The 23,506-nt window shown below is 42.7% G+C and overlaps 6 protein-coding genes across 10 annotated transcripts in view; all 6 read left to right on the forward strand.

Annotated features, from left to right (window-relative positions):
* Positions 1-23,506, forward strand: part of LOC306777140 (protocadherin gamma-C5-like) — a gene marked incomplete at its 5' end in the record, with an annotated part of 227,308 nt that overhangs the window by 112,979 nt on the left and 90,823 nt on the right. Inside the window, one exon of one of the 5 annotated variants that reach the window (XM_079268130.1) lies at positions 10,616-13,006. The exons of the other annotated variants lie outside the window; for them this stretch is intronic. Coding sequence (XP_079124256.1) covers positions 10,622-13,006 — 2,385 coding nt within the window. Of the gene's footprint in view, positions 1-10,615; positions 13,007-23,506 lie in introns of those variants that run through there. 5 annotated transcript variants of the gene reach the window in all.
* Positions 407-2,821, forward strand: LOC306777156 (protocadherin gamma-A5-like; the record flags this gene model as incomplete). The annotated part of the gene is made up of 1 exon (XM_079268163.1): positions 407-2,821. The coding sequence occupies one exon, from the start codon at positions 407-409 to the stop codon at positions 2,819-2,821; it is 2,415 nt and encodes an 804-aa protein (XP_079124289.1).
* On the forward strand, positions 3,625-6,183 carry LOC306777563 (protocadherin beta-16-like; the record flags this gene model as incomplete). Its single annotated transcript, XM_079268726.1, has 1 exon — positions 3,625-6,183. One exon carries the CDS (start codon positions 3,625-3,627, stop codon positions 6,181-6,183), a length of 2,559 nt encoding a protein of 852 aa, XP_079124852.1.
* Positions 7,091-9,484, forward strand: LOC306777160 (protocadherin gamma-A2-like; the record flags this gene model as incomplete). Its single annotated transcript, XM_079268169.1, has 1 exon — positions 7,091-9,484. The coding sequence occupies one exon, from the start codon at positions 7,091-7,093 to the stop codon at positions 9,482-9,484; it is 2,394 nt and encodes a 797-aa protein (XP_079124295.1).
* On the forward strand, positions 14,137-16,602 carry LOC306777564 (protocadherin beta-16-like; the record flags this gene model as incomplete). The annotated part of the gene is made up of 1 exon (XM_079268727.1): positions 14,137-16,602. The coding sequence occupies exon 1, from the start codon at positions 14,143-14,145 to the stop codon at positions 16,600-16,602; it is 2,460 nt and encodes an 819-aa protein (XP_079124853.1). The 5' UTR covers positions 14,137-14,142.
* LOC306777565 (uncharacterized protein) lies at positions 17,367-22,997 on the forward strand (the record flags this gene model as incomplete). Its single annotated transcript, XM_079268728.1, has 4 exons — positions 17,367-19,755; positions 20,288-20,340; positions 20,390-22,906; positions 22,986-22,997. The coding sequence occupies 4 exons, from the start codon at positions 17,367-17,369 to the stop codon at positions 22,995-22,997; spliced, it is 4,971 nt and encodes a 1,656-aa protein (XP_079124854.1).

Below are 23,506 nucleotides of genomic sequence, written 5' to 3' on the forward strand. Positions count from 1 at the left end.
GTGTGATATTTCGCTGATGTGCACAGGGATATATTTATACTTGTGTTAGTAATTAATGGGTAAACATACTTGAAAACATATGTTGATTAACCCCTTAAATACCAGCCTTGTCTGTGTAACGTGTAAAGCAACGCATCCAACTCACGGGGACGCTGTTGACCAGGCTGCTGAGATTTCAGAGCTCATTGCAGCAGCACCTCCCCCATCATCTCGAAATGTTACAGAGAAAGACAGACAAAAAAATGAAAGGGCACGTTATAGAAGAGGGAGATGATCGAACACGGAGATACCGGGCGTGTTGTCAGCATTGTTGGGAGTGTTGATTTTGGATTATTTTACTGACATGTGTGTCTAAAATCCTTTCACTGGATACCGTATTTGATTTTCTTTTTTTGTGGACTGGAAAATGTCGGATGGAACAATGACACGGGAAGTCGGACTACTGCTGTTCATCTCTGTTGCTGCTCTCAGCTCGGTTTTCGGGCAGGTCAGCTACTCTGTTCCTGAGGAAATGGCAAAGGGGTCTTTGGTCGGTAACATAGCACAAGATTTAGGTTTGGATGTGAAGCGGCTGAAGTCAGGGAAAGCTCGCATATACACCGGAGAAGGTACAGAATACATCGAACTGAATAAAGAAAGGGGAGTCCTTGTAATCAAAGAGCGGATAGACAGAGAGGCGCTCTGTGGTCAGACGACGCCCTGTGCTCTTGATTTTCAAATCATTTTGGAGAATCCTATGCAATTTTACAGCATCACTGTCGAGATCACTGATATTAACGATAACTCTCCCGGTTTTAAGAACAAAGAAATTAAATTTGAAATCAGTGAAACGGTTCAAATTGGATCCAAATTTGTCTTAGACAAAGCTGTTGACGTCGATGTGGGTATTAATGGGCTCCAGGGCTATTCACTCAGTTCAAGTGACACATTCATTTTAAATCCTTTTAGAATTGGCAGCAGTAGGAATGTTGAGATGGTTATGAAGAAGCCTCTTGACCGAGAGAAGCAGGAGCAGTTGTCTTTAGTATTGACTGCTTTGGATGGTGGCGACCCGCAGCTCTCGGGAATGATGCAAATTGTCATTACTGTCTTGGACGCAAATGACAATGCACCTGTTTGTAATCAAGCAGAGTATAAGACTAATGTGAAAGAAAACGCGTTGAAAGGAGCTGTTCTAACAACGGTCAGCGCATCTGATGCAGATGAAGGTCTGCATGGGGACATTCAATATTCAATTTCTAATGTTCCAGAGGGCGCCCTTGAACTGTTTTATGTTGATAAAGAAAATGGCGTGGTTACGTTGATGGGACAGCTTGATTATGAGAAATTTCGGCATTATGAGATAGACGTCCAAGCATCAGATAAAGGTGGTAACTCAGACGTGTGTAAGGTTATAATTGAGGTGTCAGACACAAACGATAACCCACCAGCTATTAATATAATGTCAACGTCATCCAGTATATCAGAGGATGTCAAGCCAGGCACGGTTCTGACAATGATGAACGTTCAGGATCCAGATTCTGATGAAAATGGAAAAGTCCACTGCGTTTTAAATGAAAATGCTCATTTTACAATTACGTCAACATCAAATACTGTCTTTACTTTAGTGACAGAAGGTGATTTAGACAGAGAGACAGCCTCTCAGTATAATATCACGGTGACCTGCTCTGATGAGGGAGTGCCCTCCCTCTCCAGCAGCGTCACTCTCACCTTACAGATCTCTGATGTGAATGATAACGCGCCTGTCTTTGAGAGGAGCTCATATGAGGCCTACATTGTAGAAAACAACACACCAGGTCTCTCTATATTCACAGTGAAAGCCAGAGACGCTGACTGGAAACAGAACGCCCGTGTTTCTTACATGCTGGAGGACTCCTCTGTTAACGGAGTGCCAGTCTCCTCATATGTGTCCGTTAGTGCTGATAGTGGAGTCATCCATGCAGTGCGCTCTTTTGACTACGAGCAGATCAAAGACTTCCACTTCCGCGTCAAAGCGCAGGATGGAGGCTCCCCTCCACTCAGTAGCAACGTGACTGTGAAAGTAATGATCCAGGACCAGAACGACAACCCTCCTCAGGTTCTGTACCCAGTCCAGACTGGAGGCTCTCTGGTGGCTGAAATGGTGCCTCGTTCAGCAGATGTGGGCTATCTGGTCACTAAAGTGGTGGCTGTTGATGTGGACTCTGGACAGAATGCTTGGCTCTCCTATAAACTGCAGAAAGCCACAGACAGGGCGCTGTTTGAAGTGGGCTTACAGAATGGAGAAATAAGAACTATCCGCCAAGTCACTGATAAAGATGCTGTGAAACAAAGACTGACTGTGATAGTGGAGGACAACGGGCAGCCCTCTCGTTCAGCTACAGTCATTGTTAACGTGGCGGTGGCGGACAGCTTCCCTGAAGTGCTGTCTGAGTTCACTGACTTTACACAAGACAAGGAGTACAATGACAACCTGACTTTCTACTTAGTGTTGGCTTTGGCTGTAGTTTCCTTCCTCTTCATCACGTGTTTAGTGGTTATTATATCAGTGAAGATCTACAGGTGGAGACAGTCTCGCGTCCTGTTTCACTCCAACCTCCCTGTGATTCCGTATTATCCACCACGTTACTCAGACACTTTGGGGACAGGGACTCTCCAACACGTGTACAACTACGAGGTGTGCAGGACGTCTGACTCCAGAAAGAGTGACTGTAAGTTCGGCACAGCCGGTAGTCAGAACGTGCTGATAATGGACCCCAGTTCTACAGGAACGATGCAGCGGATACAGAGTGAGAAGAGCATCCTGGATGACCCAGACTCTCCTTTAGAGGTTAGAAATTAAGATTGTTTTACACTGAATTTTACATAAAAATGAACAAATCACAAAACAATGTTGAAATTTAAAGATAACTGACATAGATATAAATCAAATTTGAATATATTTTAGCTTTGACAATTTGTCCTTCATCATCAATGATATTATTGCAGTTGTTTGTATCGCTCTCTGATGTTTGTTGTGTCTTCATATTAGTTTTTGGATGAGCTAGATTATTTCATTCAGATTTTTTTTCAGAGCGTATTTGTTTACTCCTGTTGAGTTTATACTTAAATATATTGTTGTATTTCATCTACTATATTTTATTTTTTTAATCCAATTACCTCTGTGAAACATCACTCGGTCTGCATTTGATAAGTATTTCCACCAACTTCATGGAGGCTTAAAATACTGCTGTTTGATTCAGCGATTTACAGTTTGATTTAATCTCTCAACATTGATTTCAAGGCACAGCGTTGAATGTTAATTGTCATAACTCGCCTCCAGCTGACAGGCCTAAATACTTTTCCATTTGCACAGATGATAGTAGTACATTCGATTGAACTCTTAGGGCCGCTGTTGGCCAGTGTGTGATAAATGTAGGACATGTTTCACCAGTACCTCCCCCATCGTCTTTTTTCTTCTTATATCAGAGGGCAACAGACACGCAGTGGAATAGTACAAAGTAAGCGAGCAGCAATCATCGACACGGACAGATGCAGTTGACTATAATCGATTGATTACTTCAAATTGTTTTATATACGGACGAAGTCCATCGGATTTTCTTTCCAACGGATATAGGATTGTAACGGGACTCGTGTTGCATGGAAATGGTGGACAGGACAATGGGGCTGCAAGTGCTGTTGTTCATATCAATCATTTCTCTCACATCGGTGATTGGACAGGTCAGCTATTCCATTCCTGAGGAAATGTCGAAAGGGTCAGTAATTGGTAACATTGCTCAAGATTTAGGTTTCGACAGAAAAAGACTGACATCAGGGAAAGCTCGTATTTTTACAGGAGACAGCGCAGAGTACATCGAGCTGGACAGAGAGCGAGGAGTCCTCCTTATCAAAGAGAAAATAGACAGAGAGGCGCTCTGTGGACAGACGACGCCCTGTGCTTTGCATTTTCAGGTTATTTTAGAAAATCCTATGGAATTATATGCCGTTGCTGTCGAAATCACAGATATAAATGACAACACCCCAATGTTTGAAAAATCCGAAATGAAATTTAAAATTAGTGAATCTGCTGTAATAGGAGCTAAATTCTTGCTAGAGAGGGCAATAGATCCCGATGTTGGCATGAATAGTCTACAGAGTTATTTTCTGACAAAAACAGATCATTTTGTTCTGAAATTGAAAGATCAGCCAGACGGAGAAAAGATAGTTGAAATGGTTTTACAAAAATCACTTGATAGAGAAAGGCAAGAGGAGATAGTTCTAGTGTTAACTGCGGTTGACGGAGGGGAACCAAACCTATCTGGCACAGCACAGATACATGTGACAGTGCTTGATGCCAATGACAATGCACCGGTCTTTACAAAGACGGCTTATAAAGCTACAATACTTGAGAATGCCCCGAAAGGTACAGTCATAACCAGGGTCAGTGCTTCAGATGCTGACAAAGGATCAAATTCCAAGATCACATATTCCATATCCAACACAGCTGCAGATGTACGACACATGTTTGCAATTAATGAGTTAAATGGGGATTTGATCTCGAAGAGTAACGTAGATTATGAAAAGGCACGTTACTATCAAATACATGTGCAAGCCAGTGACGAAGGAGGGCTGACTGATTCGTGTAAGATTACGGTTGAAGTGATAGATATTAATGATAACAAGCCAGTTATTAATATAATGTCCCAGACTAATGTAATCCCAGAGGACTCTAAACCAGCAACAGTTGTGACTATGGTAAATGTTCAGGACTTAGATTCCGGAGATAATGGCAAAGTTAACTGCGCAATAAATTATCATATTCCTGTTACACTGAAACCAACATCAAATCATTTCTTTAACCTCGTGACAGACAGTGAATTAGACAGAGAGACAGCCTCTGAGTATAATATCACGGTGACCTGCTCTGATGAGGGAGTGCCCTCCCTCTCCAGCAGCGTCACTCTCACCTTACAGATCTCTGATGTGAATGATAACGCGCCTGTCTTTGAGAGGAGCTCATATGAGGCCTACATTGTAGAAAACAACACACCAGGTCTCTCTATATTCACAGTGAAAGCCAGAGACGCTGACTGGAACCAGAACGCCCGTGTTTCTTACATGCTGGAGGACTCCTCTGTTAACGGAGTGCCAGTCTCCTCATATGTGTCCGTTAGTGCTGATAGTGGAGTCATCCATGCAGTGCGCTCTTTTGACTACGAGCAGATCAAAGACTTCCACTTCCGCGTCAAAGCGCAGGATGGAGGCTCCCCTCCACTCAGTAGCAATGTGACTGTGAAAGTAATGATCCAGGACCAGAACGACAACCCTCCTCAGGTTCTGTACCCAGTCCAGACTGGAGGCTCTCTGGTGGCTGAAATGGTGCCTCGTTCAGCAGATGTGGGCTATCTGGTCACTAAAGTGGTGGCTGTTGATGTGGACTCTGGACAGAATGCCTGGCTCTCCTATAAACTGCAGAAAGCCACAGACAGGGCGCTGTTTGAAGTGGGCTCACAGAATGGAGAAATAAGAACGATCCGCCAAGTCACTGATAAAGATGCTGTGAAACAAAGACTGACTGTGATAGTGGAGGACAACGGGCAGCCCTCTCGTTCAGCTACAGTCATTGTTAACGTGGCGGTGGCGGACAGCTTCCCTGAAGTGCTGTCTGAGTTCACTGACTTTACACAAGACAAGGAGTACAATGACAACCTGACTTTCTACTTAGTGTTGGCTTTGGCTGTAGTTTCCTTCCTCTTCATCACGTGTTTAGTGGTTATTATATCAGTGAAGATCTACAGATGGAGACAGTCTCGCGTCCTGTGTCACTCCAATCTCCCTGTGATTCCGTATTATCCACCACGTTACTCAGACACTTTGGGGACAGGGACTCTCCAACACGTGTACAACTACGAGGTGTGCAGGACGACTGACTCCAGAAAGAGTGACTGTAAGTTCGGCATAGCCGGTAGTCAGAACGTGCTGATAATGGACCCCAGTTCTACAGGAACGATGCAGCGGATACAGAGTGAGAAGAGCATCCTGGATGAACCAGACTCTCCTCTAGAGGTGGGTTATTTGATCCATCATTCTTTACATACATCGCCATGCTACAGTTACAATGATTTCTTAGACCACAGATATTTCTTGGTTTCATTACTTGTCTCACTGCCTGCTCAGAGGGCATCTTCAGCACCAATAGTGATGGACAGCTCCTCTCTGTGTTGAGTTACTGTTTTGAGAAAGAGTCAGTGAGGAAAATGCACACCCTAAAGGCCTATGCTGATGCATTTAGTTTTTTGGTTCGGTTGTAACGAAAATGTCTAGACTTTTTGCTTCCAGCTCGGTTTTTTTTCTCGCTTTTATTTCGTTGTGAAGGGAAATAATGAAAATGAAATAGTACATTGTCAGTGTTTCCACGAATCAAGTCTTATACCTGTATGTATTTTGCTATCCCACTTTATCTCTTATCGTCACTTAAAACCCTTATGAATTACATTTTGCTTATTTTCATTCTGAACTGACATTCAAATAGTTTTTCCCTGTCTTTAGTGACATCACTTGTTATTTCATATCCGATACGGGCCGCTGTTGGTCTTCAAAACACACGTGAAGCATTTGAAATGCAGCTACCTCCAGTACTTATCTTAGTGTACCGCGGAGAGCAGGGCTTTTGGTCTTAATTTTCACTCATGATTTGTATTGTAGGCTTCTAATGTATACGTTGTCACACTGTGACAGACAGATGGATATTTAACTATTTCTATGATGTTTTAATTACCTTCGTAAATATTTTTGTTATGTTTTTCAAATATCTTTGTTGTGGTCGCCTCAGTAAGACTTCATGTAGTTTGGTTAGTTGAACAGAGAGGGGCACTCTTGGCCATCGAGTTGCTCATGAAGCAATAGTTGCAGTACCTCCCCTATACCTCAACATATTACATAGAGGCAGAGTTAACAGTCGGGACTGCCACGGCTTAAGCCTGGACGGCACAATGGGATTTCTTTGTTCCACAATTTAGGATAAATGCTTTCTTTGGGACCATATACCTGTATCTTTGTGTCAAAATCGTGAACCTGGGGCAAAGGAACTGAGGATTTTCTAATTTTCTTCACTGAAGTGTCGACCGGAACGATGGGATGGCAAGTGCTGTTGTTTATCACGCTGCTCTCTCTCAGTGTTGTGCACGGGCAAGTGAGCTGCTCCATTCCTGAGGAAATGGCAAAGGGGGCTTTAATAGGCAATATAGCCCAGGATTTGGGTTTAGGTGTGGAAAGACTGAAGTCCGGTAAAGCTCGTATTTATACTGGTAACACTGAGGAATATATTGAGCTGAAAAGAGAAAGAGGAGTCCTCCTTATCAAAGGCAGAATTGACAGAGAAGCACTATGCGGTCAAACAATGCCATGCGCACTCCATTTTCAAATGATCCTGGAAAATCCAATGGAGTTTTACACGGTTAGTGTCGAAATTACCGACAAAAATGACAACCCTCCGACGTTTGAAAAAAGTGAAATGAAATATGAAATTAGCGAATCAGCTGTTCCTGGAGCTCGATTTGTCTTAGAGAAAGCAATAGATGATGATGTTGGTGTAAACGGTCTGGACAGCTACGCCCTGAAACCAAGCGATAATTTCGTTCTAAAAACCATCAGCCGAGGTGATGGGAGGAAACATGTCGAGATGGTTTTACAGAAACCATTAGACCGAGAACAACATGAACATATATCATTAATACTAACCGCTCTGGATGGTGGTGAACCACAGCTTACGGGGACGATGCAGATTGTCATAACTGTGATGGACGCAAATGACAACCCGCCCATTTGTTCTAAACCGGAATATAAAGCAGGCGTTACAGAGAATGCTCCTGTTGGCACTGTAATAACCACTGTAAGGGCTACAGACATAGATAAAGGCAATAACGGAATAGTAACATACATGATTTCAAAATCTGGAGCGGCGGGTCTCTTTCAAATTGATGCCAACAATGGGTTATTGACTCTAACTGGAAATGTAGATTATGAAAAAATGAGACTTTATGAGCTAGATGTTAAAGTGTCCGATCAGGGAGGATTATCAGATGCATGTAAGGTGATTGTGGACGTGACAGATACAAATGATAACCCTCCGACCATCAACATCATGTCGAATTCAAACACAGTATCTGAGAACATGAAACCGGGAACGGTTGTAACAATGCTTAATATACAAGATGCGGACTCGAATGATAACGGCAAAGTAATGTGTGTTTTAAACGAAAATATTCCTTTTGCCATTAAATCAACAACAAATAATTTCTTTACGGTTATAACAGACAGTGATTTAGACAGAGAGACAGCCTCTCAATATAATATCACGGTGACCTGCTCTGATGAGGGAGTGCCCTCCCTCTCCAGCAGCGTCACTCTCACCTTACAGATCTCTGATGTGAATGATAACGCGCCTGTCTTTGAGAGGAGCTCATATGAGGCCTACCTTGTAGAAAACAACACACCAGGTCTCTCTATATTCACAGTGAAAGCCAGAGACGCTGACTGGAACCAGAACGCCCGTGTTTCTTACATGCTGGAGGACTCCTCTGTTAACGGAGTGCCAGTCTCCTCATATGTGTCCGTTAGTGCTGATAGTGGAGTCATCCATGCAGTGCGCTCTTTTGACTACGAGCAGATCAAAGACTTCCACTTCCGAGTCAAAGCGCAGGATGGAGGCTCCCCTCCACTCAGTAGCAATGTGACTGTGAAAGTAATGATCCAGGACCAGAACGACAACCCTCCTCAGGTTCTGTACCCAGTCCAGACTGGAGGCTCTCTGGTGGCTGAAATGGTGCCTCGTTCAGCAGATGTGGGCTATCTGGTCACTAAAGTGGTGGCTGTTGATGTGGACTCTGGACAGAATGCCTGGCTCTCCTATAAACTGCAGAAAGCCACAGACAGGGCACTGTTTGAAGTGGGCTTACAGAATGGAGAAATAAGAACTATCCGCCAAGTCACTGATAAAGATGCTGTGAAACAAAGACTGACTGTGATAGTGGAGGACAACGGGCAGCCCTCTCGTTCAGCTACAGTCATTGTTAACGTGGCGGTGGCGGACAGCTTCCCTGAAGTGCTGTCTGAGTTCACTGACTTTACACAAGACAAGGAGTACAATGAGAACCTGACTTTCTACTTAGTGTTGGCTTTGGCTGTAGTTTCCTTCCTCTTCATCACGTGTTTAGTGGTTATTATATCAGTGAAGATCTACAGATGGAGACAGTCTCGTGTCCTGTGTCACTCCAATCTCCCTGTGATTCCGTATTATCCACCACGTTACTCAGACACTTTGGGGACAGGGACTCTCCAACACGTGTACAACTACGAGGTGTGCAGGACGACTGACTCCAGAAAGAGTGACTGTAAGTTCGGCAGAGCCGGTAGTCAGAACGTGCTGATAATGGACCCCAGTTCTACAGGAACGATGCAGCGGATACAGAGTGAGAAGAGCATCCTGGATGAACCAGACTCTCCTTTAGAGGTCAGACTGTTTTAATACCGCTTCAGTGTATGATAAATGTTATAGAATTATCACACACCACTTTGTTATTTGAGTTACAAACACATTGTATGTGACATTTGGCGTTAAAGGTCAAAGTTTCCACAGAGATTTCAAATTATTTTTTATTTCAAACTGTCTTCTTCACATACACGATGTGTTTTTTTAATAATAGTAATAATAATATTTTTCATAAAATTGTTATTATTATTATTATTATTATTATTATTATGATGAGTAGTAGTAGGCCTACTAGTGATAATGGAAGTAGTCGTAGAAATATTTTCCTCGAGCTGTTTCAATTTATTTCCCAGATATTTCTGCACGTGATCAGTGTTTGAACAGATTTTGCATTCTGGGAGTTTGGGCTTTCATTCAGAGTTGCTTCACTTCAGAACTGTGGATAGCGACATTCATAGCGTTGTACAACTCTATGTTCAGCTTGTCATTCAGCGACTGTTTTCACACCTTAAATCTCTGTGTTTTCTTATGTTCTTCTCATCATTTTGTCATTGATTATCATCATGTCGGGAAACCTTTCATTTTCCGATACGTTTCCCTTTCCAGTCTTCATTTGGATTTCATATCCACCTCAATCTTTAACAGAAATTCAACATCTGAGTAACATAGTGTCAGAAATTGTTCATCTATTGTATTTAAATGTATAATGATGATAACCTAAACCGTACACTTGATGGTTTTCAACAATGTCTTCCTGTAGTCGTTCGTAAAGTCAGAGATATTACTGCGATAGATTGTTTGTAACTTTGATTGTTCACACTGAGTATTGCTGAGTTGAATTTGAATCAGTTGTCTGCAGTTTTATATATGGACTCTTAGGGCCGCTGTTGACCAGAGTGTTGTTGAATGAGAGCAGGGTTATAGCAGCACCTCCCATGTAACATAGAGACAGTATACAGAGAGACCACGATGAGCAAAGAGCGGACATTTCTGGTTGTTGAACATTTTTTATCAAAAAAGAGGATACATTTCGGTATGCAATACATTTGCATCAAATGAGTGGATTATGCAGCTGTTCATTTGAGATTTGATATTGGAATCTGAGGAGGAATCTGTTTTTGTTTCGAATATAATCAGACTGTGGAGCCTCACTGGGGAAAATCGGAGAGAACAATGAATCGGCAAGTACTGCTGTTTATCTCTCTCCTTTCCGTCTACTCTGTGTTCGGGCAGGTGAGCTACTCTATTCCGGAGGAAATGTCGAAGGGCTCTCTCGTGGGAAATATTGCGCACGATTTGGGTTTAGAAATAAAACGTTTGCTGTCTGGTAAAGCTAGGATCTATACGAGGAACAGCGAGGAGTACGTCGAGCTGAACAGAGAAAGGGGAGTCCTCCTCGTCAAAGAGAGAATCGACAGAGAGGTGCTGTGTACAGAGACGGCGCTTTGCGTGTTAAATCTTCAGATTATTTTGGAGAATCCGATGGAATTTTACAGTGTTACAGTCCAGATTACAGATATTAATGATAATGCGCCAACCTTTGAAAAAAGTGAGATGAAATTCAAAATTAGCGAGTCGGCGATCACCGGAGCAAAATTTGTTCTCGAGAGGGCTCTGGATCTTGATGAAGGAATTAATGGTGTTCAAAACTACGAATTAAAACCAACAGATAACTTTGCTTTAAAACTCCAGCATAATGCAAATGGTTATAAAAACGTTGAGATGGTGCTACAGAAGCCTTTAGACAGAGAGAAAGAAGATCAGATATCTCTTGTGTTAACGGCTGTAGATGGAGGAGAGCCGCAGATGTCAGGAACAATGCTGATTGTTATTACAGTTCTAGACGCCAATGATAATGCCCCCGTTTTTACGCAGCCAACATACAAAGCTACAGTTACTGAGAACTCACCTAAAGGAACAGTTGTTTCCACTGTTTCAGCGTCAGATGCAGATCAGGGTTCTAACGGTAAAATAACATATTCAATCACAAATATGTTCGACAATGTCAGGAAAGCCTTTGAGGTAAATTATGAAAACGGGGAGGTTTTATTAATTGGCGATATTGACTTCGAAAAGTCAAGACACTTTCAAATAAATTTACTTGCTAGTGATGATGGAGGACTCACAGATTCGTGTAAGTTAATTGTTGATGTGCAAGACATGAATGACAACAAGCCTGAAATTAACATAATGTCGAAATCAACTATTATATCAGAGGATGCCAAACTCAATACAGTCGTTACAATGATAAATATTGAGGATCTAGATTCAGAAGAAAACGGCAACGTTAAATGTTTCGTCTGCGAGAACGTACCATTCAATTTGAAAACATCAACAAATCATTTCTATAGTTTAGTGACTGACAGTGAATTAGACAGAGAGACAGCCTCTCAATATAATATCACGGTGACCTGCTCTGATGAGGGAGTGCCCTCCCTCTCCAGCAGCGTCACTCTCACCTTACAGATCTCTGATGTGAATGATAACGCGCCTGTCTTTGAGAGGAGCTCATATGAGGCCTACATTGTAGAAAACAACACACCAGGTCTCTCTATATTCACAGTGAAAGCCAGAGACGCTGATTGGAACCAGAACGCCCGTGTTTCTTATATGCTGGAGGACTCCTCTGTTAACGGAGTGCCAGTCTCCTCATATGTGTCCGTTCGTGCTGATAGTGGAGTCATCCATGCAGTGCGCTCTTTTGACTACGAGCAGATCAAAGACTTCCACTTCCACGTCAAAGCGCAGGATGGAGGCTCCCCTCCACTCAGTAGCAATGTGACTGTGAAAGTAATGATCCAGGACCAGAACGACAACCCTCCTCAGGTTCTGTACCCAGTCCAGACTGGAGGCTCTCTGGTGGCTGAAATGGTGCCTCGTTTAGCAGATGTGGGCTATCTGGTCACTAAAGTGGTGGCTGTTGATGTGGACTCTGGACAGAATGCCTGGCTCTCCTATAAACTGCAGAAAGCCACAGACAGGGCGCTGTTTGAAGTGGGCTTACAGAATGGAGAAATAAGAACTATCCGCCAAGTCACTGATAAAGATGCTGTGAAACAAAGACTGACTGTTATAGTGGAGGACAACGGGCAGCCCTCTCGTTCAGCTACAGTCATTGTTAACGTGGCGGTGGCGGACAGCTTCCCTGAAGTGCTGTCTGAGTTCACTGACTTTACACAAGACAAGGAGTACAATGACAACCTGACTTTCTACTTAGTGTTGGCTTTGGCTGTAGTTTCCTTCCTCTTCATCACGTGTTTAGTGGTTATTGTATCAGTGAAGATCTACAGGTGGAGACAGTCCCGCGTCCTGTGTCACTCCAATCTCCCTGTGATTCCGTATTATCCACCACGTTACTCAGACACTCTGGGGACAGGGACTCTCCAACACGTGTACAACTACGAGGTGTGCAGGACGACTGACTCCAGAAAGAGTGACTGTAAGTTCGGCAGAGCCGGTAGTCAGAACGTGCTGATAATGGACCCCAGTTCTACAGGAACGATGCAGCGGATACAGAGTGAGAAGAGCATCCTGGATGAACCAGACTCTCCTTTAGAGGTCAGACTGTTTTAATACCATTTCAGTGTATTATACATGTTATAGAATTATCACACACCACTTTGTTATTTGAGTTACAAACACATTGTATGTGACATTTCGCGTAAAAAGGTCAAAGTTTCCACAGAGATTTCAAATTAATTTTCATGTCAAACTGTCTTCTTCACATACACAATGTGTTTTTTTAATAACAGTAATAATAATATTTTTCATTCAATTATTATTATTATTATGAGTGGTAGTAGGCCTACTTGTGATAATGGAAGTAGTCGTAGAAATATTTTCCTAGAGCTGTTTCAATATATTTCCCAGATATTTCTGCACGTGATCACAGTATTCGAACAGATTTTGCACTCTGGGAGTTTGGGCTTTCATTCAGAGTTGCTTCACTTCAGAACTGTGGATAGCGACATTCATAGCGTTGTACAACTCTATGTTCAGCGCGTCATTCAGCGACTGTTTTCACACCTTAAATCTCTCTGTGTTTTCTTATGTTCCTCTCACCATTTTGTCATTGATTATCATCATGTCGGGAAACCTTTCATTTTCCGATACGTTTCCCTTTCCAGTCTTCATTTGGATTTCATATCCACCTCAATCTTTAACAGAAATTCAACATCTGAGTAACATAGTGTCAGAAATTGTTCATCTATTGTATTTAAATGTATAATGATGATAACCTAAACCGTACACTTGATGGTTTTCAACAATGTCTTCCTGTAGTCGTTCGTAAAGTCAGAGATATTACTGAGATAGATTGTTTGTAACTTTGATTGTTCACACTGAGTATTGCTGAGTTGAATTTGAATCAGTTGTCTGCAGTTTTATATATGGACTCTTAGGGCCGCTGTTGACCAGAGTGTTGTTGAATGAGAGCAGGGTTATAGCAGCACCTCCCATGTAACATAGAGACAGTATACAGAGAGACCACGATGAGCAAAGAGCGGACATTTCTGGTTGTTGAACATTTTTGATCAAAAAAGAGGATACATTTCGGTATGCAATACATTTGCATCAAATGAGTGGATTATGCAGCTGTTCATTTGAGATTTGATATTGGAATCTGAGGAGGAATCTGTTTTTGTTTCGAATATAATCAGACTGTGGAGCCTCACTGGGGAAAATCGGAGAGAACAATGAATCGGCAAGTACTGCTGTTTATCGCTCTCCTTTCCGTCTACTCTGTGTTCGGGCAGGTGAGCTACTCTATTCCGGAGGAAATGTCGAAGGGCTCTCTCGTGGGAAATATTGCGCACGATTTGGGTTTAGAAATAAAACGTTTGCTGTCTGGTAAAGCTAGGATCTATACGAGGAACAGCGAGGAGTACGTCGAGCTGAACAGAGAAAGGGGAGTCCTCCTCGTCAAAGAGAGAATCGACAGAGAGGTGCTGTGTACAGAGACGGCGCTTTGCGCGTTAAATCTTCAGATTATTTTGGAGAATCCGATGGAATTTTACAGTGTTACAGTCCAGATTACAGATATTAATGATAATGCGCCAACCTTTGAAAAAAGTGAGATGAAATTCAAAATTAGCGAGTCGGCGATCCCCGGAGCAAAATTTGTTCTCGAGAGGGCTCTGGATCTTGATGAAGGAATTAATGGTGTTCAAAACTACGAATTAAAACCAACAGATAACTTTGCTCTTAAATTGCACAACAACGCTGATAGGAATAAAAACGTTGAGATGGTGCTTCAGAAGCCGTTAGACAGAGAGAAACAAGATCAGATATCTCTTGTGTTAACAGCTGTAGATGGAGGAGAGCCGCAGATGTCAGGAACAATGTTGATTGTTATTACAGTTCTAGACGCCAATGATAATGCCCCCGTTTTTACGCAGCCAACATACAAAGCTACAGTTACTGAGAACTCACCTAAAGGAACAGTTGTTTCCACTGTTTCAGCGTCAGATGCAGATCAGGGTTCTAACGGTAAAATAACATATTCAATCACAAATACATTGGAAAATGTACGGAAAGTATTTAAGATAAATGAAGAAAACGGTGAAGTTTTATTGATTGGAAATACTGACTTTGAAAAGTCAAGACACTTTCAAATAAATTTACTTGCTAGTGATGATGGAGGACTCACAGATTCTTGTAAGTTAATTGTTGATGTGCAGGATGTAAATGACAACAAGCCTGAAATTAACATAATGTCGAAATCAACTGTTATATCAGAGGATGCCAAACTCAATACAGTCGTTACAATGATAAATATTGAGGACCTAGATTCAGAAGAAAACGGCAACGTTAAATGTTTCATCAGTGAAGATATACCATTCACTTTAAAAACATCGACAAATAGTTTCTATAGTTTAGTGACGGCGAGTGAATTAGACAGAGAGACAGCCTCTGAGTATAATATCACAGTGACCTGCTCTGATGAGGGAGTGCCCTCCCTCTCCAGCAGCGTCACTCTCACCTTACAGATCTCTGATGTGAATGATAACGCGCCTGTCTTTGAGAGGAGCTCATATGAGGCCTACATTGTAGAAAACAACACACCAGGTCTCTCTATATTCACAGTGAAAGCCAGAGACGCTGACTGGAACCAGAACGCCCGTGTTTCTTATATGCTGGAGGACTCCTCTGTTAACGGAGTGCCAGTCTCCTCATATGTGTCCGTTAGTGCTGATAGTGGAGTCATCCATGCAGTGCGCTCTTTTGACTACGAGCAGATCAAAGACTTCCACTTCTGCGTCAAAGCGCAGGATGGAGGCTCCCCTCCACTCAGTAGCAACGTGACTGTGAAAGTAATGATCCAGGACCAGAACGACAACCCTCCTCAGGTTCTGTACCCAGTCCAGACTGGAGGCTCTCTGGTGGCTGAAATGGTGCCTCGTTCAGCAGATGTGGGCTATCTGGTCACTAAAGTGGTGGCTGTTGATGTGGACTCTGGACAGAATGCCTGGCTCTCCTATAAACTGCAGAAAGCCACAGACAGGGCGCTGTTTGAAGTGGGCTCACAGAATGGAGAAATAAGAACTATCCGCCAAGTCACTGATAAAGATGCTGTGAAACAAAGAGTGACTGTTATAGTGGAGGACAACGGGCAGCCCTCTCGTTCAGCTACAGTCATTGTTAACGTGGCGGTGGCGGACAGCTTCCCTGAAGTGCTGTCTGAGTTCACTGACTTTACACAAGACAAGGAGTACAATGACAACCTGACTTTCTACTTAGTGTTGGCTTTGGCTGTAGTTTCCTTCCTCTTCATCACGTGTTTAGTGGTTATTATATCAGTGAAGATCTACAGGTGGAGACAGTCTCGCGTCCTGTGTCACTCCAATCTCCCTGTGATTCCGTATTATCCACCACGTTACTCAGACACTTTGGGGACAGGGACTCTCCAACACGTGTACAACTACGAGGTGTGCAGGACGACTGACTCCAGGAAGAGTGACTGTAAGTTCGGCATAGCCGGTAGTCAGAACGTGCTGATAATGGACCCCAGTTCTACAGGAACGATGCAGCGGATACAGAGTGAGAAGAGCATCCTGGATGAACCAGACTCTCCACTAGAGGTGAGGCCTTCCACAAATAGCAATAACATACACTTTTCGGAGCAAAGAAAACTGTCAATCATTCTATTTAGATAATTTGGTTCAGTATGCCGTAATGTGGTGTTCCGCACGGACAGTGCTTGATGAATTATCATACATTTGGGCATTGCTGAGTATCTGCAGGAGCTCAGTTTTAATTCCTTTATTTTTACATTATGTCCGTCATTCTTGAAGTTGCTTGTCATTGTGTGTTAGTGCTTGTCTGACTTTCAATGTGTCTGACTGAATGTTATCGTGTACTTTAATTCAGTAAAATATCATGTCAGCAGCAACTAGTGGAGTAATGTTGACATACAGCCATCTTATTTAGAGAAGTTTATCTGGTTTGTTCGCTTTTCATTTTTTTATTTTTATAATTTATTCTAAACGAGTTTGGCAATACGGATAATCATGCTACACAAAGCAACTGTTTCCAGAACTTTGAATGATTTGGCATTGTGTGTGTGTGTGTGCGCGCGCGTGCATGCGTGCGTGCGTGTTACGCTTGTACTCCCTAATATCCAGTATTGTGCAGTTTCGTTTTCTGTACTCTTAGGGACGCTGTTGGCCAGTGCGTGGTAGTTTCACTGCAGATCTCAACACCACCTCACAGATCATTTATATTTGTGAGAAGCAAGGCCGACACAAGGCAGTGCGAGATACCGAGAACACTGCACACGGGCAAAGAAACTGGAAATATATTGATCGATATTTGTGGTGATGGGTCTTCATTCTTAGTCATCCAGTGATTGGATAACGACGGTATCATTTGCGGATTTCTTTCTTGATTCTCTGTGATCCTATAATCGTTGACCGAAACAATGAGACGGCAAGTACCATTGTTTTTCTCCATGCTTTTTTTCTGTCCCGTGCTTGGGCAGGTCAGCTATTCTATTCCCGAGGAAATGTCAAAAGGCTCGTTGATTGGCAACATAGCACACGATTTAGGTTTAGATTTAACACGCCTGAAAACAGGAAAAGCTCGCTTGCATGTTGGAAACGGCGCTGAATACATCGAGTTGAATAAAGAAAAGGGACTCCTTCTCATCAAAGAGAGAATGGACAGAGAGGCGTTATGCAAGCAAACGACTCCTTGCGCTTTACATTTTCAAATCATTTTAGAAAACCCCATCGAGTTCTTTCGCGTTACGGTAGAAATAACAGATATAAACGACAACGCCCCAATATTTAAAATGAATAATATGCTTTTTGAGATTAGCGAATTTGCTGTCAGGGGGTCCAAATTTGTATTAGAGAGAGCGTTAGATTATGACGTCGGTATGAACGGACTCAAGAGCTATTCCCTTTACCCAACAGATCATTTCGTTTTAAAACTCAACGACAATGCAGGTGGAGAAAAGGAGGTAGAGATGGTCTTGGAAAAACCTCTCGATCGCGAGAAAAAAGAGCAACTGACTTTAACGCTAACAGCCGTCGACGGAGGTGAACCTCAGCTGTCAGGGACAGTGCAAATTCATGTCACTGTCTTAGATGCGAATGACAATGCTCCAGTGTTTACGCAGTCAACTTATAAAGCAAGTTTAATGGAAAACACCCAGAAGGGAACTTCATTAATGACTGTAACAGCCACAGACAGAGATCAAGGCACGAATGGTGTTGTAACGTACTCCATTTCCAGTAACACTGAGGGGATTTTGGATTTATTTGAAATTGATGGGACAAGTGGTGAGGTACGTTTGTTTGGCAAAATAGATTATGAAATATCAAAACATTATCAGTTAGATGTTAAAGCAAGAGATCAAGGGGGGCTCACTGGCTCATGCAAAATCCTATTTGACATTATTGATGTGAATGACAATATTCCAATAATAGATTTAATGTCAACAACACAATCTATTCCGGAAGATTCCACGTTTCAAACAGTTGTTGCTGTTATGAATGTGCATGATGCTGACTCGGATACTAACGGAGAAATTCAATGTTTTTTGAGTGAAAGTTTGACTTTTATTATTGAAAATACATCGAATAATTTCTATAGCATACGAACAAACAGTGATTTAGACAGAGAGACAGCCTCTGAGTATAATATCACGGTGACCTGCTCTGATGAGGGAGTGCCCTCCCTCTCCAGCAGCGTCACTCTCACCTTACAGATCTCTGATGTGAATGATAACGCGCCTGTCTTTGAGAGGAGCTCATATGAGGCCTACATTGTAGAAAACAACACACCAGGTCTCTCTATATTCACAGTGAAAGCCAGAGACGCTGACTGGAACCAGAACGCCCGTGTTTCTTACATGCTGGAGGACTCCTCTGTTAACGGAGTGCCAGTCTCCTCATATGTGTCCGTTAGTGCTGATAGTGGAGTCATCCATGCAGTGCGCTCTTTTGACTACGAGCAGATCAAAGACTTCCACTTCCGCATCAAAGCGCAGGATGGAGGCTCCCCTCCACTCAGTAGCAACGTGACTGTGAAAGTATTGATCCATGACCAGAACGACAATCCTCCTCAGGTTCTGTACCCAGTCCAGACTGGAGGCTCTCTGGTGGCTGAAATGGTGCCTCGTTCAGCAGATGTGGGCTATCTGGTCACTAAAGTGGTGGCTGTTGATGTGGACTCTGGACAGAATGCCTGGCTCTCCTATAAACTGCAGAAAGCCACAGACAGGGCGCTGTTTGAAGTGGGCTTACAGAATGGAGAAATAAGAACTATCCGCCAAGTCACTGATAAAGATGCTGTGAAACAAAGACTGACTGCGATAGTGGAGGACAACGGGCAGCCCTCTCGTTCAGCTACAGTCATTGTTAACGTGGCGGTGGCGGACAGCTTCCCTGAAGTGCTGTCTGAGTTCACTGACTTTACACAAGACAAGGAGTACAATGACAACCTGACTTTCTACTTAGTGTTGGCTTTGGCTGTAGTTTCCTTCCTCTTCATCACGTGTTTAGTGGTTATTGTATCAGTGAAGATCTACAGGTGGAGACAGTCTCGTGTCCTGTGTCACTCCAATCTCCCTGTGATTCCGTATTATCCACCACGTTACTCAGACACTTTGGGGACAGGGACTCTCCAACACGTGTACAACTACGAGGTGTGCAGGACGACTGACTCCAGAAAGAGTGACTGTAAGTTCGGCATAGCCGGTAGTCAGAACGTGCTGATAATGGACCCCAGTTCTACAGGAACGATGCAGCGGATACAGAGTGAGAAGAGCATCCTGGATGAACCAGACTCTCCTCTAGAGGTTGGCATACTTTAATAGTTATAATGTTTAATTGTAATGCAAATTGAAGTTATGTTCCTGGTGTTCAAGGCAGCTGCTTATCGTGGAAATCAGAAGATCACTATGTATAAATACCTTAGAATTTTAGGAATTGCCACAATATTCCTTTTTAGCACCATGGCCAGCGACACTTAACACTGCTACCGAAAGTGAATATACTCATATGTTGTGTTTTTATTGTTTTTATTAACTTCGTACCGCCTATTCATATATATATAATGCCTCAAAAACATTTTTTGTAGTCACATCATTCAAACATTAAATTGCTTGAACACGATAGTATCAAATGATATATTGTGTGAAATACAAATATCCCGAGTTAATGGCCAGCTATTCTCTGACTGTGAAGCCTCTTGATTAACATTGATTTTACTCTGAACTGGTTCTCTCTGTTGTAATATGTATTTTCAACTCAGAGGGTCGCTGTTGGCAAGCGTGTTGCCATTTAATGATATGTTATTTCTTTGTCTGTGTCCTGCCCCTTCGTGTACATACAGAGGACATAATCAGAGATAGACAGAATACTCAGTCCGCGCTCATGAGACACCATGCGAGGAATTGTATGACTGGATATTTAGTTTTGCTCCTAATACTTGGAGTGTGGACCATTTTTTGTTTTCTACCTTCACATTGACTGCTTTGGGAATGATTTTGATTTAATGGTGCAGGAAACCACTACGGAGAGAACAATGAGACGGCAAGTACTGTTGTTCCTCTCGGTGCTATGTCTCAGCTATGTGCTCGGGCAGGTCAGCTATTCCGTTCCTGAAGAAATGGCGAAAGGTTCTGTCGTTGGTAACATAGCGCATGATTTAGGTTTAGATCTCAAAAGGCTGAAATCAGGTAAAGCTCGTGTCCATACGGGAGGCAGCGTAGAATATATCGGGCTGAATAAAGAAAGAGGAGTCCTTTTTATCCAAGAGAGGATAGACAGGGAGGCTTTATGTGGACAGGCGACGCCTTGTGCTTTACATTTCCAGTTGATTCTGGAAAATCCAATGGAACTGTTTCGTGTAACAGTGGAGATCACCGACATAAACGATAATACACCCACTTTTACAAATGCAGAAAAACGCTTTGAAATCAGCGAGTCCGCTGTGATTGGATCGAAATTTGTATTAGAGAAAGCAATAGATTCTGACATTGGGATTAATGGTTTACAACAATACTCACTTGCTCCCACTGATAACTTTGTATTGAAACCTGGAATGCAGGCAGTTGGAAGTAAAAAAGTCGAGATGGTTCTGCAGAAGCCTCTTGATCGAGAAAAACAAGAATACATTTCGTTGTTGTTAACTGCTATAGATGGAGGAGAGCCGCAGATGTCAGGGACAATGCGGATATTTGTAAATGTATTAGATGCGAACGACAACGCACCTGCATTCGCTAAACCGCTGTACAGAGCAAAAATACTAGAAAATTCTCCCAAAGGCACCAGCGTAACGACTGTAAGTGCATCTGATAAAGACATCGGTGTGAACGGAGGAGTATCATATCTAATATCGACCAGCGAACGTCTTTTATCTGAACTGTTTAATATCAATTCGAAAACTGGTGAAATTATTCTAGTTGGTGAAATAGATTATGAACAGGCCAAAAATTATGAAATCGATATTGAAGTTGTAGACAGCGGGGGACTCTCTGATTCCACAAAGGTATTAGTTGATATTGTTGATATAAATGACAATAATCCTCATATAAACGTTCTTTCTAAATCAGAGTCCATATTAGAGAACTCCCCTCCGAACACTGTTATCGCGATGTTAAGTGTAAATGATCCAGATTCAGAGAATAATGGAGATGTAGAGTGTAGTATAGACAGTAACATTCCCTTCAAAATACAAACAACGTTGAATGGATTTTATACTTTAGTTACAGAACTTGATTTAGACAGAGAGATCGCTTCTCAATATAATATCACGGTGACCTGCTCTGATGAGGGAGTGCCCTCCCTCTCCAGCAGCGTCACTCTCACCTTACAGATCTCTGATGTGAATGATAACGCGCCTGTCTTTGAGAGGAGCTCATATGAGGCCTACATTGTAGAAAACAACACACCAGGTCTCTCTATATTCACAGTGAAAGCCAGAGACGCTGACTGGAACCAGAACGCCCGTGTTTCTTACATGCTGGAGGACTCCTCTGTTAACGGAGTGCCAGTCTCCTCATATGTGTCCGTTAGTGCTGATAGTGGAGTCATCCATGCAGTGCGCTCTTTTGACTACGAGCAGATCAAAGACTTCCATTTTCGCGTCAAAGCGCAGGATGGAGGCTCCCCTCCACTCAGTAGCAATGTGACTGTGAAAGTAATGATCCAGGACCAGAACGACAACCCTCCTCAGGTTCTGTACCCAGTCCAGACTGGAGGCTCTCTGGTGGCTGAAATGGTGCCTCGTTCAGCAGATGTGGGCTATCTGGTCACTAAAGTGGTGGCTGTTGATGTGGACTCTGGACAGAATGCCTGGCTCTCCTATAAACTGCAGAAAGCCACAGACAGGGCGCTGTTTGAAGTGGGCTTACAGAATGGAGAAATAAGAACGATCCGCCAAGTCACTGATAAAGATGCTGTGAAACAAAGACTGACTGTGATAGTGGAGGACAACGGGCAGCCCTCTCGTTCAGCTACAGTCATTGTTAACGTGGCGGTGGCGGACAGCTTCCCTGAAGTGCTGTCTGAGTTCACTGACTTTACACAAGACAAGGAGTACAATGACAACCTGACTTTCTACTTAGTGTTGGCTTTGGCTGTAGTTTCCTTCCTCTTCATCACGTGTTTAGTGGTTATTATATCAGTGAAGATCTACAGGTGGAGACAGTCCCGCGTCCTGTGTCACTCCAATCTCCCTGTGATTCCGTATTATCCACCACGTTACTCAGACACTTTGGGGACAGGGACTCTCCAACACGTGTACAACTACGAGGTGTGCAGGACGACTGACTCCAGAAAGAGTGACTGTAAGTTCGGCAGAGCCGGTAGTCAGAACGTGCTGATAATGGACCCCAGTTCTACAGGAACGATGCAGCGGATACAGAGTGAGAAGAGCATCCTGGATGAACCAGACTCTCCTCTAGAGGTTAGTCTCATGGGATTGCACATAATATTTACCTTTTTTTATGTATTCATTATATTGTTAACTAAACTTGGACCTCTTGCAAAGCTCATAATCATAAATAATGAACTTATGCTTTCTACAGTTGCCATCCTAACAGCCTTGTCTTTAATCGTTTCAAAAAGACATCTTTAACTTCACGGTTTAATTCTTTTTAAAACCTGTAACTTGATGTCTTCGGAGAAAAATTCAGCAGCATTCACATTTTGCCTCGTTTTAATTTTAACCATACAAGTCCAAAGGTATTCATCGTTTAGATGTGTGGAAACCCTGGGAACTCTTTGGAATATTTACTTATAGGCTATCAATTCATGCTGAAATAATAAATATCTATTGCAGATGTCATCCAGCTCTTTGCATATTTATCCAGTATCAGCTTTTGTTGGTGAGTGGGTTGTTCACTGTCTTTGTTCAATATTTAATGGATATTTTTAAATGAGCATTTAGAATTCACAGATGCAACAGATATTGTTGGCCAACTTGTCCCTTGATAAAACACCCAGTGGATGGTGAGAATTTCAGTAGCTGGTTGCGTGAGAGTGCATATAGATGATGTGTCCTGTTCACACATGAGTCGCAGTGTCAATTCACTTATCACAATTGTTC

The sequence above is a fragment of the Melanostigma gelatinosum genome, assembly GCF_949748355.1.
Source record: "Melanostigma gelatinosum genome assembly, chromosome: 5".
Lineage (NCBI taxonomy): Eukaryota > Metazoa > Chordata > Actinopteri > Perciformes > Zoarcidae > Melanostigma > Melanostigma gelatinosum.